We start from the raw sequence: 15029 nt of genomic DNA on the forward strand, positions 1-15029 counted from the left end.
TCGGATTTGGATGAAGTTTCGGAGCAGATTTCAATACTTTGCTGTTGCAGTTTAGTTGCAAATCTATAATGATCACAGTTACGGACTTCATCGACAGCTCTCTAAGGAAATATGTCAATCGTCTCTGTAGTATAATCTCAATTTTATTCTGAAACTAAAGCGTCATTTTCTCTTTTGCTTCTGTACTTTGTTGGAAGATGAAAATTAATCCGATGACTCAAAAAAACAGTTATTAATTGTGAGTATTAATAATTTTAACTTGGAAAAACCATGGCTGTCAAAGAACCTTACAGGCATGTCCAGTTTCTTTGTTATGACCTTAAAATGTTACCTCTCAGTTACATTCAAAATTTGTAATCATACAAATTTCTATATGTCAATTTGATATTCAACCAGTACAAGTTTTCTTGTTTATTACAGATGTATCTGCTTCCATTTGAGAATTCTACACCTTCTATATTGACTCGTGGATGTAAATAAAATGTAGAATTTAGAAGTGTGACACATCAGGTTCCCAACATAAAACAATAATTCAACCTGTGTGTTCACTATACTGACTATTAAAAAGATAGAATAAAACAAATTGAATAATAAAAAGGATCAAGGAGGACATTAAACGAACACTAATAGAGTTATTCAGGACTCACCTGTAACCCTGTACATCGCGGACATCCAGGATTGAATAGGCATGGCGAGGCCTCAGGCCCAGAGACTCATAAACAACATCATCTACTTTCATGTTGCCTCCTCCACAAGACGCACCCATCAGAAACCTAACAGGCAAGAATTGAACACAGCAGAGGCAATCACGAACAATATCCTTCAACCAGAGAGGCTTTTCCAGTATTTTCCACAGGACAAATTTCTAGTTGTGGTTAATTGATTGCATTCATTTGTACTTTTCTGTACTGATGTACTGCGTCTCTGTTAAGTACGGTCTGTGATGTCTTGATCTTCCAGGCTGTTCCCCTCTTTTGATGTATTAAATCAGTCTTTAAACAATGATTCCAGCAGATGGACCTTCAATTTGGCCACAGACGATTTGGCCTTTCAGTCTCATGTTGCTTTGAAAGCTCACATATCAAAGGGGCAATTACCGAACCGCTTTTATTACCAACATGAGCCACTGATAAGCATTCAGCATCTTAGGAGCTTTGCAGCCATTTCACAATTTGGGTTTTGATTAATGAGAAAATTTTATTATTTCACCAACTTCATGTAGAACCATGTATTAGCCCCCTCCTCTCACCCGGCCTCTTTGGAGCTCAGCATCTTGGCCCAGATGAGGTCTGTGTCGATGGGCTCCTCTCTGGGATTGGTGGAGCTGACTTGCAGCATGAGGGAGTCGCAGGGAGCCCCCGTCAGCGTGGCCAGGCCCTCGATGGCACGCCCTGCCTGCAGGGCAAAGTAGGACCCATGGAGTTTGGCCAGGGCCTTCTCAATCAGCGCCACCCATAGCTGCTTCCTCTGGGCCTGGGATGACGGGAAAGAGGAGGAAATATTCAGCCATGACTCACCGCTCCATCTGTAACAGGATATCACCTTTGTTATAGAGTGTGTTTTAAGGTGTGCTGTGCTCAGTCTGATATGCAAGGCGCACGTGTGTTTTAAGGTTTCTGAACTGGATAGCCTGATAACAAAGGTGGCATATCTCATTTCTTCTGTCTTATCTTAGAGTTACAAGTGCGTTACTGTTCCTGCATCCCCAACAAGCTCAGTCAGCACGCTGAGCTTTTTCCGTAGTCTTCCTGGAGAGGACAAGGTTGTTGGTCAAACAGACTCTCCACGGGATATAAAATGTGTCTCTCCAGCACATTACAGTACATTTGCCTGCTTTTTTTCCCATCTTATTTTGTTGCATAATTTACACCTCATTTGCTCCACAACTGTTGACTGCTGATTAATTAGACATCGTCCATGGGGATCTTTAAGGCGTGTTTGTGATAAAACGGTACATAATGAACCCACTTGAACTCATTAATAAGTTACTGCTTAACATTTCTGCAGGGTTCACAAAGTTAAACGTAACATTTTAATCAATTCTTTCCATGAATAATGAAAGAAGACAGTCATAATGTTATTTTTGAATTGAGCATTTTAAGGGATGTCAGTGGCTCTGGTCATCCTCTAACCACAGAGTCACCGGTTTGAACAGTGGTCCTCCTCTCCTTGAGTTCATGCATCCTTGAGAACCCAATCTGCAACACCTTGCACAGCAGCTATATCACAAATGGTGTGTGAATCTGTGAATAAAATCCAAGTTGTAAAGTGCTCTGAGGCTAACAGTGTGTGACCCCCCGCCATGCAGTTCCTTCACTGTTTCAATAGGCTGTGGATGTATAGCAAAAATTAATGACTAGATCATTGGCTTTTTCAACAACAACAAAGAAATCAGATAAATAAAATCCCCTCATTTGACACGTCTCCAAAAGTGTCATTCTGGAGGCTAATTATAATAAAATTTTTGTAGTAAAACTGATAAATTTTTATTCAAATTTAAGTGTGTACAGAAGGTCTGCAAGCCCATTTATTATTGGCCTCCACAGATTTAAAGAACAGACTCAATGTTTTGAGACATGTGCGAGGAAACTGGAGTACCTGAAGAAAACCTCCACATGCACAAAGAGAACATGCAAACCTCATACAGAAAGACCAAAGCCACACTCATATCAGTTGAGGCCCCTAATAATAATAATAATAATATCCTTATTTTTAGCTCTGCCGCCGATTGACATCAGAAAACTGAAGATTGACAGAAGAAAACTATTCAGCGGCTCAGATTCAGAGCTGCTGTTATGAGATCTCTGCAGCTCCACAGATGTTAGCAATCCAGCCGTAGAGCTGTAATTTATGAATCATCAGTAGCGCTGAACCCCAAATAAACTAAAAACAAATTCAGGTCCATTCAAACTGAAGCGCAATTATCTGTACTAACAGTGAAATTTACCGGTATCAACGAGAAACTCTGCATGAGGATTCACATTGCAGTAACCTTTGTTAAAATATCTGCGTTTACCTTCAGTCAAACCCAGTAGCAAACACTTGAAATATTATGTGTAATTCTGATTAGTTTGATAAGCTACAGAAAGATCTGTGCAGTAGTTATAACATATTCCATGCCTATCTGTTGTTAGTGTAACTCAAACATTTCCTGTGACGTCCCAGAATTCACACTGACAAGCCACAGCATTATGAAAACCTGCCTGAGAGCTGCAGTTTTGGAGATCCTCTGAACCAAGTATCCTGCAAAGACACTTTGCTCTTGTGGTTCTGCTGGAACGGGGTCATCTTCCAGTCCAAAAGTTAGTGGTTCGGTCCCTAATCTCACACCGTCCATGTGTAGAAGTGCAGGGCAAGAAACTCAAACCCAAATTCTCCCAATGGCGGTCGAGCACTGTGTATGGCAACCGTTGTCAATGGTGTGTAAGTGTGAATTGGTGAATGTGGAAAAATAGTGTGAAGTGCTTTGAGACTGCTGCAGTGGTGAAAGTGCAGTCAAACTCTCCCAGATCCTAGGGGTATAATTAGATTTTCAGGCTTTGGAAGATTTTCCAGTATGAAAAGGAAAATGCATGTGAAAGAGTGAAAAGTTGTGCTGTGTCAAAATGTGGCAGAAAACTCCATTTCCATCTGAAGTCTCACTCAAAGTATCACAAAGGCGACTGGATTTCCCGAATGGGTGCCTCATTTGAATCCGATCAAGCTGATGAATGCTTTCAACTGGCAGGTTGAACGTCTTCAAATTTAAAAGTAAATCCAGTTACCTCTGCGATAAGGCAAACCCGTGGACGCCCATACATGCTTTCCTCTGACCTGAGAAAAGAGGAGGTAGCCGTAGTCGTCGCAGGGCAGCATGTCGTCCACAAGCACCGTCGTCCATGTCCCATCTTTACATAACCGAACCTGATAGGCGCCCTCCTGGCAAATGGTCCTGGTGATCATCACCCGCTCCACCAGCTCTGGACGCTCTGCCAACACTGCCAGCGCACTCAGGAACCTGCAGAGACATCAAACTCAATGAGCTGGAAAATGAAACGTCGTCTCACGATGGACGGATGAGCGAGAGTGAGAGGATGTGGTTGAAACAAAGAAAATGTAACGCGAGCAGCGAGACAAATGGAGAAGGAAACACAGAAAACGATGAGCTGATAGTGGCAGACAGTCGGGCCTAACGGATGCAACCAAAGAGGAATGAAAAAGGAAAGACTGGCAGACATTAAGGTTATTAAGCTGTAATTGTGGAATGAAAGAAAAAATAATATTTTTTCATGAAATACCACAAGCAGTTGTGAAAGATTTGTTTTTAAATATAATTTTCCCTCATTGAAAAATCAATGACATTTGATGAGTCAAGCTTCTATGCCTTTTGGTTACCTCCCCATTCACCCTGCAGCAGAGACAAACTGACTCGCTTTACTAATTAGCTTGCAAGAGAAATTAGTTAATCAAAAATCCGGATACATCTAAAAATGCTAATTTCTTTACACAAGAGAAATCCAGCTGGGGACACCAGGAGCCAACTTAAAAGGGCTATATTTTAAAGTGAACATTAATTCATCTGAAACTAAGTAGAAGATCATACAACACTAATGGAATGACTACAGAAAGTGGAGGTTTTGCGACAACGAGATAAAAATAATCGTCTCTGTGTGCTGCTGATTCACCTCTGGTGCAGCCATTTGATTTGCTTATTAACGAAATTGCTAAAAATGACCAAAATGAGAAGCTACTTTAGCCACTGTCACAATTTCCACAGATAAAAGGAATATCTTTAATCGTGCACTCGTCATTGTGTGTTAATGCAAGCCTTGCGTGGGGTTGGAAATGGGTTTGAATTGGAGCTGTAAATTCCATCTGTTTGAGTGAAGCTGATCAGCTCATTCACTCGCTGGAGAAATACCAATCTGCAAGAAGAACCCAATGAAAATCCAATTAGCCGGGTCATAATGTGACTCCGGTGTAGGCTGGCGTTGCAGCCGTACTCAAGGACAAAGGTGACTGGCATAATTTTCTTCTGCTGTCATTGGCTGGCGGGCAGAAGCTGCCATGTTTGCTGGTTTATTGGGACAGATGTGAGAGAGAGAGAGAGAGAGAGAGAGAGAGAGAGAGAGAGAGAGAGAGAGAGAGAGAGAGAGAGAGAGAGCGAGAGAGAGATGAAGCCAATAAGAAAGAATTTGGGTTACATCCTGTTGCGAATGAGAGGGTTATGGCTCCTGGGAGGGTTATTTTTGATAAGCTTTGCACGCTGGTGATGAAGTGAAAAGTTGTGCGGGACGACTTTGTGAGCGGCTGCTCTCTGTTGTGGGCGCAGTTGGAGATGCTGATTGGCAGCACGCACGCACGCACGCACGCACACACGCACACACACACACACACACACCAATGCAACCCAAAAGATACCAAGAACAAGGACAAGGAGATTAAACATGTGTCCGGATGCACATTCCTGTGAATAATCCTCCCGTCAGGTGTATCTGTGCATCTGTCCGACTCCTCTGTGCTCTTTCTTGAAGTCGTAGCTTGGCTCCTTTCTTTTTTTCTGTAGGCTAATTTTTCAGCTTCTTGCTTTCACGCTCTTCACTTAATGTTTCACTGCCCCTCTGCCTCTGTATCTATCTCTGTCTACTAGCTTCAGGCTGCAGTGTTCATCTATGGCAAACTAATACAAAAAGAACACAGACTGAAGTGTTATCTGCTTTAAATTCCTCTGACCTTTCACAGACACTGAGCAGAATGAAAAGTTTTATTTTACTTTCGCAATCTTTGACTACTTTTTTTTTATGTTGTTCTGAGCCGATGCATCAACCAGTATAACTTTCCTAGCTTTTTCAGCCCTTTTTAAAGTCTTCCTTTTGTCTCTTTCATTGTCTCTGTGTTATCTCGTCTTATTTGTGTCCTGTGGTTCATCTTGTTTTATTGTGGAAGCTCACCAGCAGTTTCCGAGGAGACCTTGCAGGATGTCGGATGGTCGCGGTGTGCGGAAGACGGACCACTTGACGCCCCGGTCTTTGAAGTTGCTGCAGTTGATCTCGTGGGGTCGCAGCCACTTTTTGATTCGCTGCTGGACGCTGTCGCCCTCGGGGAAGCCCACAGAGCGAGGTCCAGGGGGGAAGCTGTCATCCACAAAGTTCACGGAATTCTAAACAAGGTCGGGAGAGAAAGAGACACACAGAGGAGGTTGGAGAGGAGAAGCGATACGGAGCCTAAAGGACTTGTTCAAACATCGACACCCCAAATTTTGATTCAAAATGTATTCAAACACACGCTTCTGACTTAATGATGCCCAAAGGAGTTGCCGAGGGCGCTTAAAAAAAAAAAAAGTTTTCAAATGGCTAATTTAAGACTGAAGAAGCCTTTCAGCTTTGAGGATGAACTCTCCAGCAGTTTTTACAAGATCTTCTGATCAATACAGGACACTACAGCCCAACACATGAGCCCAGAATCTTGGCATAGAGAGGGGAAAAAAATAACTGTCATGCATGCTTGCTCATGTAGCAGGAACATTTCCTTCATAAAAACTAACTTTGAGCCGTCACGGTCAAGTGGCTCATTTATTGACACTCAACAGCAATGGCTGCCATGCTTGCGCACTCTTTGGAGCTTCTTGGGGTTCAGTCTCTCACCATAAGACACTTTTCTACATGGTAAGCCCCAGATAGGAGATCGAACAGTAAACCTTGGTAAGATGACTTGCTCTACCTATTGAGTATGCAAATGTAACGCTTAAAGCTCCCAACTTTCACCGACACGCCCCCTTCGTGAAGAATCCTAGAAGAGACACCTGCTAAAATGCAACACTCTAAAATGTGGCTGCATGTCTACTGTACATGGAACCTCCACTATGAGGATGCATTCACAGATCAAGACACCCAATCCGACACACTATCTGCCCATGTAAAACTCTCCTGTACAACCCTGAGAGGGCACATAGCCATGCATGCCAAACCCTATCCAGTGTTGTCTTTGCTGTGGGTAGAGCCGGTTGTGAAGCAGGCAGGATGTATTGCGGGAACCCCACTGGTATCTCTATAGTGAAGCGAATTGATTAGTTTCCATCCAACAATTCAATTCTGTGGTCTTGATTTAGCATGGGTAACCGGACAGAATCTCTTCAATGCTTCCTCACCACCTTGCTCATCTGGGGTCTCCACAAGGATTACTGATTCTGGAGTTCACTGGCTTAGGTGTGACCCCTGCTGCCGGCTTTTATCGGGAGGGCATAGAGGTCGATATGAATTTACCACAGAGGAAGAGAGCAAAGCTTTGGTACAGTTACACCGACAGTCTGAAATTCTAATGATTGCAACTCGCAGAGTACAAGAGAGAAATGAGGACTATGATCATTGATCAGGGGTTAGAGAGTCAGCCTCCTTATGCACAAACTGCCCCAGCTGGAGTTGAACTCTGGCTTTTTGCTAGGGGAAATGTACAGCCTCTGATGAGGCAGGACGAATGAATAAATAATTGCTAAATTTGAATTAACATGTATTAAAACTGTATGCAGTAGTGGTTGCTGGATTTTCTGGCCTGCACTACCTTAGTTGCTCGTAGTTCTCCGCCATTTAAGAAAATATTTAACCCCCAACTGGTCAAGCCGATACCTGCCACCTCTCGGTCTACTCCGCAGGTTTCTTCCTCTCTACTGTTATCTAGAATTGTGCCTTCAACTGGTGTTAAGCTGTGTTAAAATTAATACTATAGATATGATGACAAATAGCAATCATATATGAGCAGTTATTATAATGGTCCAGCCTACATTTATCATAATTCTCATTAAATCAAACAGATCATATCACTGCATTTGCCCATGATAACCGACATGGACAATGAACATAATTTGAAGATGTAGAAAACTGGATGTAATGAATGTTTATTCTAATGAATGGTTATTCAATTTTAAGTATTGTAATTTACACAAACTTGTGACAAAATGACTTTCATAGTAAAAATTGAATAAATGAGAAATACAAATCCAACCTATTATTGAAATGGTCACAGTGACCTAACTATTATTATAATTGGATTAACATTACGTTTGAAATGTAATAAAAATGTCTACCCTCGGGGACAGGTGTTGACCTTGAGTGTCGGAGACCTGGGTTCTAAACTCAGTTGCAGCAGTACGAGCTTCTGATGTGAAATATAGCCAACTATAATACAGTGCAAAGCACAATGATTTGCTGTGGAGAGAGCCCTGTAATTAAGGAACCAGCCAAATAGACATTGCTGGTCCTATTAACAATGGTTATATGGGGTGTTATCAGAAGAAGGCTAAACACATCTTCTAAAATAGCCTACACTCCCGAGCTACATCATTTAGTACAATTGTAGGAAAGCACAATGAGCTCAGCATACAACATTTGAGTATTGCAATATGACTTAAAATAAAGAAACAAACGCTTAGGAATGTGTTATTAATGTCTTTTTTGTTTTAAGATATGTACTTACAAATAACAGAGTTCTTTCTCTTTTTGGGCCTAATTTTAAACAGACGCATGTTTTTTTCCTTCAGGTATGCGGAAATGTTGAAGTGAAATATGATCAGTTGTCAACCCAATCTTGTGGAGTACGACTCAATCTGATTGACAAAAGCAAGAACGCAGAGTGTCTGGAAACACATTTATTGCATTACAGATATGTATATACCGTGACGATGATCAATATGTACTTGATGCGATTCGCTATAACTGCTCTGGGATGAACTCTACTCGCATGAAGTTTTTCAGTTTGCATTGAAACAAACACAACTGTTGTAGTTCTCCTTTATACTACCAAGGAGGCCAAAACATAAGCTACACTTCCCTTTATTACACTGCTGTTGAGTCGCTGAAACCTCCAATCTCAAAAGTATGCTTGAATGAATAGCGCCCTGACAGTCTCAACTAAAGTTGAAGAGTCAGGGCAGAATTTACGGCAGAGCTGTTGCATTGGATCAAGAGCAGCAGGCGAAGCGTCCACTGAGTGTACTTCAAGCATTTTATTGTTGAACGTATTCATTTTTGTCCTAATTCAGCCTGAGATGGGCAACGATGCTACTCTTCACACATTTTCTAAAATACGTCTATACTCTTGCCAGAGATTCATGGTATTCAGTATTTTAAGAATGAATTTATCTCCAGAATTGTCCCACTCTTTAGTGGGACGAAGTATATTTTCACACTCTCTTATCTGCAGGATATTATGGCACTTCAGCTAATGAATAAATGTCTGATGTTACGCTTGGTGCTGCGACGACATGTCTGGAACTCATCCGTTCACTTCAAGAACACACTGCGGTTTTTGTATCCAGTTACGCTCATATATTATATCATGAGCATATCAAAGAGTGTTAGTCTAAGCCAGCTGAAAGACATGATGATCAGCAAATTGGTCTGCTGCAGTCTGCCCACACAATATAGCAGTGCATTTAGCCTGTGTGCCGTACATCTGGAGTGTACAGGATGTTCTGATGACGGCGGTGCGTTTCTACGGTTGTGTAAGCGCAACATGAGTGTGAGGTGATAACCTGAGTCTGCAGAAGATCATAAAGGTCAGAATCTGAAAGCTAAATTAGCATAAATGCATGAACAGACCCACCCCCCCATGAAATCAATGATGAGCAAACATTAAATGAGTTGAACCAATAATTAACAGTGATTCCCTGTTTTAAATATGAAATAACTTTAGCACGAAAATGCACACCATGGAATTTTAACTGTGAAAACCATCCCCAGACATAACAATGACCATGTTCAAGATCTGTTGTTGGAGATTCTACAGGGTTTTTGTGTCTCTGACTGGATCTGTGGGCACAGTCCAACATGCAAACAGAAGCCTGCAATCAGCCAGTGCACTGCTGAGCTCAGAAAACCTGCTGCCTTCCCGCCATCCCGCCATCTCTCAGGCTACTCAGAACTGGCAGCAACACAAGGTCTTTTTCTTTTGTTGTTTTTTGTTGTGTTTTTTTGTTGGGAGTGGTAAGCTTGTAGCGAGATAGCTACATATTCCAGACAACCTACTGGTCTCTTAAAAATTAGTGACAAAAGACTATAGAGCCAAAATTTGGAGCACTACACTCGTCAAACCCAAAACAAAAGCCTCCAAGTACCGCCTGGCACGTACAATACTGTCACAGGCGGTGAAAACCTGTCACCGCGGGGGGTCAGAGCTCCCAATCCAATGCGCAAATCAAAACCCCCACACAAAATCCAAGTGTCTGTGGGAAAAAGACACCGAGCAACAGGCAGCATGAAACACAACACAAAGAGGAAAAACAAGAATCAGAGTCAACCTGTCGCAGTGTAGCATGTTTCTGTTGCTCCCTCTGAGGCTAACAGGGAGAAAGAATAGAGGAACCGGTTCAAACCCCGCTGTGTTTAACAGTTCACAAGTCGGACTGATGGCTGTTAGTAGCATTTACTTGTTTGGCACAGCGAGTAAGCGGACACGCTCTGGGGCATTGGCATCAAGCGCACACCGCTCGCTCTCAAAACCAATCAAGGAGAGTCGGAAAGTGAAGAGGAGAGAGAAATAAACGGCACTCAGGTGGAAAGAGAATATTTAGTTCTGAGATACATTAATCCTGCAATCTGGACTAACTCCACGATAACATTGATATACATTTCATCAGCAGCACTAACTGCTTTTTCTAACAAGTGAAGAAAGAAAGCCAGGCAGTACTGAACTGTACTGTTGTGGTTGCACTGCCCACATCTCTTGTTACAGGGTAAACCGAAAGCTTTTATCATTATTAAATGTTCCCCACTGGCGTTTCTGTGCTTGCCAAGTGTTACTACCTCGACAAAGATGGATTAGAGAGCCAAGCACCTCTTGCTTACCAATTTACCCCCCCTTCATCTCTTTGGCCCCTACAAGCCAGTTGCAGCAGTTGATGCTGTTGGCGATTACATTTGCTATAGAAAAGCAGATAATTTCTGCTCCTCTCTTCTACACCTATTTCACTAAAAATAGGCCAGCCCTGTGTTCACCCCAGCACTTACGTACACACATACATGCACACGTTGACTGCCACACTGGAGAATTGAGTGCAATCATGTGGAGAGGGTGTGGCGGGGGTGGAGGGGCAGCAGTGGGAGGCATGGGGAATGTATATTTTGAGGTATTAGCAAAGAGGAATAAAAAATAAATAAATTACAAAAAAAGAGGATGAACATGTGGGGATAGATGTGATGGAAGGAGTCAGGATAAAAAGAAGCCGAAGAGGGGAAAGTACTTTGAAAAGCAGAGTTAGAGAGGAAGACCTAAAATATTTGAGCAGAAAAGAGATGATTTCTTCTTCTTTTTTTTTTTAAGCAGCTCAAATGACTGCCTGAAATATGGAAGAGAGGAGGTGAAGGTGGGGATGAGGGATCTCCTATATCTTTCCTTCCGACAAGCCAACTTCCCTCCCACGCTCCCAGCAGTGAGCCCTGCCACTTTCAAAGAAGCCATTAATAATGTATTCCAAACCTCACTTCATGCTATTGTAAACACGGTGAGATAGGTGCCAGTACACGGGCACGCACCTGACACCCAGGCAAACTCAGAAAATGGAGTCTGAATTCAGAAATGCCCACATTTGACCGAGGTTTAACTCGTCCAGTCAGATTAGTCTCATTTACTTAAGCAGTCTTAACAAATGGTAGAAAATGTACCCTTCAGACAGTCCTGAGTAACATATCCACGATAAGATAATCCAGGCGCACTGTGGGACGTGCAAGGAGTGCAAGAAACGAAATCGCCATAACAATGATCAGTTGTTGCAAACTGGTTGACCTAAAACCCAGAGATGCTGGAGTTGTGACAACAAACCCGAGTAATTACAGAGACATGATTCCAATTCTCTCCATTAAGAAACAAAACTGTCCAAAAATATTTTTGCAAAGTGACATTTCTGAAAGTGAACTCAAACATGCACATTTAGCAATTAAATTGATACAAAAGAAGAGTGTTTGCTGTCTTCAGATCTTTTAATAACTTGGCAGAATTAAAGCAATCTGGTTTGCTTTAAAGAGAGATTACATCCAGCCTGATGAAAAATGTTTTAATCTCTCACAAGCGGCTCCATTATTACACAGTGAAATGTATTCTATTAAGTAGTTTGATATCTTCCTATACAGAAGTAATGCTTAGTGTCAACCGAGGACAGAAAACGGAATCTGACCCAATCCAGCTGTGCAAATTCAGGAAAAAAAAGCTCTACATAACAATCAGAGTTTAATCAGGACAAACAATAAACCTGAACTCATTATGGCCTCCTTGTGCAAGGGATCAAGTCCTGAAACTGAATTTCTGAAGCGATTGCACTGTTACAGAGGGCTGGGTGTCTGGATATGAAAATGAGACTGTGTATGCTCATTTAGGTGGCCAACATTTACCCGCTGGTCGTTTAAAACTCAGCTAACGAAGCAAGTGCAAACAGAGGCAATAACAAAACCTATTAGCATTTCTCTGAAATTAGAGAGATTGAGGGAGCGGGAACAATGCCAGAGCCATAACAAAAAGAGGAATTACAATGAGGGAACTGTGCTCTGAAAGTGAATGTGTACCCTGTGACGCATCGCACATGAAAATTAGCGGGCTTCTCAGGAAAAACCCATCAAGCATGGGATAAGATGGAAATACAGTAGCTGATGATTATTGTCACATGTCGGTGTTGGAAAACTTGCTTCTTTTACTTAATCCATGCTCAAAGTTGCTTATAATCTAACAACCAGCTAAAAATGTGGCTACTTCTTTGCAAGTTTCCAGATATGATGAGTGCAGCACTTACCTCTCTGCAGAAGCTGACAATGTTCTCCCAAAGCTCCTTGGCCTCGCCCTCATCGTTCCGTCGACGTGCCTCTACATGCATGCTCTCCCTCCTCTTCAGAGGCTTAGCCACCTTGCGAAGGGTGAGGTACTGCTGTGGTGTGTGGCATGCTGCACAGTTCTTGGCCTTGATGTCATTGAGCAGCGTACATGCAGGGCAGCTCCACTGTCCCACCTTCTCCTGAAGGCTGGATGAAGATGAAGCTCCAGAAGAAGAAGATGGTGGAGGATAGCCCCGGGCCTGCTTCCGTGTTTTATGACCTGAGGAAGATGAGGAGGAGGATGGTGTACAGGAGCAAGATGCAGGGCCTAGCCCCACTGGGAGGCCACAGTGTGTACAAAGACGGGGCAAGGGCACTGGCTGCTCTTGAAAGCCATGCAGTTTGGAAGAACCGCAGGCTGAGCACTTGGGTGCGCCCGTGGGGTTGCGCAGGGTGCACTTGGAGCAGGCCCAGGTGCTGAAGTCCGGGCTGGAGGGGCTGGCTGGAGTAAATCGTACCGTCTCACAGCCAACCAGATCAATGAGGTCTGCGCCGACACGCGACGACCGGCAGGTCTCACACTTTGATGAGCCTCCTTGGTTGGGCAATGAGCAGCTAGGGCACTTCCAGGTAGGCGCTGCTGAGGAAGCAACAGAAAGGTGAGGGGTCAGTGGGTGGGGATCTTCTTCCTCCAAGATACTGAGGCGCTTGCTGTTGTATGAAGGTTCCTGGGGTTGGGCATGTTTAGGTTTGGCTGGCCGCTGTGGGCCGGGCTGTGGGGGCACACTGGCTGTTGATGGCGAAGTGGGACTAGGAGTGTTAGTGCCTTGGTTTGGTGGGCGCCCAGGGGGTGGCACCTCTCTCCTGCTGCGGGGCACAGGATTGTTCTGGAGAGAGGAGAAAGATGTGAAGGGGGAGGAGAGGGACTGTGATGGGACGTGAGGAGGTTCCTGTGGGTCACAGGGAGGGGCTGGAGGAGAGTCATCTGTTAGGTCAATGAGCAGTGGGATCGACCCACTTGTATGAATGGGAAAACCTAAAACGGGTGTACGGACCTCAGGCACAACCAGGGCCTCAGGGGGGATTTTAGGCAAGGACAGTTTTCTGGGCCCACCGCAGGCTGAGCATGAGAGTGCCACAGGGGTGTTGTGAAGCGTGCAGCGAGGACAAGCCCAGCCAGAATGCAGCACGTCCAAACCACACACTTCTCCGTTACTCTCAGAACGCCGTAAAACTTCCTCTTTCGTGGGATGCGGTCCGTGGGGCTCAAGTAGAACCGTCGGGATGAGGGTAGGCATTGGGGTTTCTGTGGAAGGAGGAGCGAGGCCATTGGCAGTAGCAGCGATGGTGGTGGTCGGGGGTGTGTGAGTGGCAGGGGATGGGCCGAAGCCACAGACTGAACAGGCTCCTGATCCCTGGGGGTTGTTGAGTGTACAGCGGGGACAGGACCAGCGATGCTCCTCAGTGCTGCTCAGTCGCAAGATCTGGTTCAGATCCGGTTTCTGTCGAGGTGCTTCACAGATGGAACAGCGGGGTGCCGCACCGGCATTTAGGAAGGTGCAACGTCCACATGACCACTCACTGCCTTGCACTGCTGCTGCCATGGAGCCAGGGGAGTGAGAATGGCTGGAAAACAGTAAACAATGAGTCAGAACAAAGTCAGTTTCTAAAAGCTCTTGCTGTTTAGCTGTAAATGCTTGATGAAAATAGATGCCTATTACCACTAATACCACTAAAGAATCACTGAAGCTATTTCAGCCACTAACATATGGAGTCATGTTTTAATTAAATGTCTGTGAAGCAGAGAAAAAACAGAGAGAAGCAAGACAGGATCATTCAAAGTGAAAATAGGAAATTATGAAAGAACCATAGAAAGAATGCATGCGTCCAGGAAACTGATTATCTGCAGGAAGAGAGGACAGCAAAAACGTGACCGAGACTGGAGGCGGACGAGAGACAGTCGGAATTAGAAAAGAAAATTAAAATCAAAGAAGAAAATGGAGAGCATCCGACATCCGCATTGACTGATGACACATCGGATGCTATCAGGGTGAGTCTCAACTATTAAACTACTGATCTGGACGATAAAACTAGAATATGGACCGCGGGTCGTACCACTACGCTGCCGCCATGTTTGTTTACAACTGGATGAGCAGGAGGGCGGGGGAGAGATGAGCATGCGCAGTAACAGGCTCTGTAGCCTCCATTTGCGCCGTGAAAGAATCTTTCCACCTTGGGAGCCGGATTAAAAACTTTGCT

General features: G+C 43.8%; 1 protein-coding gene across 1 annotated transcript in view; it reads right to left on the bottom strand.

Annotated features, from left to right (window-relative positions):
* Positions 1-15029, bottom strand: part of capn15 (calpain 15) — a 43420-nt gene that overhangs the window by 8903 nt on the left and 19488 nt on the right. The window contains exons 2-6 of the mRNA XM_080459061.1: positions 12752-14396; positions 5931-6139; positions 3814-3997; positions 1250-1473; positions 648-773 (exon numbers count right to left, since the gene is read on the bottom strand). Of these exons, the coding sequence (XP_080315187.1) occupies positions 648-773; positions 1250-1473; positions 3814-3997; positions 5931-6139; positions 12752-14374 (2366 nt within the window). The 5' untranslated portion in view covers positions 14375-14396. The remainder of the gene's footprint in view (positions 1-647; positions 774-1249; positions 1474-3813; positions 3998-5930; positions 6140-12751; positions 14397-15029) is intronic.

This window comes from Lipophrys pholis, assembly GCF_963383615.2.
Source record: "Lipophrys pholis genome assembly, chromosome: 1".
Taxonomy (NCBI): Eukaryota; Metazoa; Chordata; class Actinopteri; order Blenniiformes; family Blenniidae; genus Lipophrys; species Lipophrys pholis.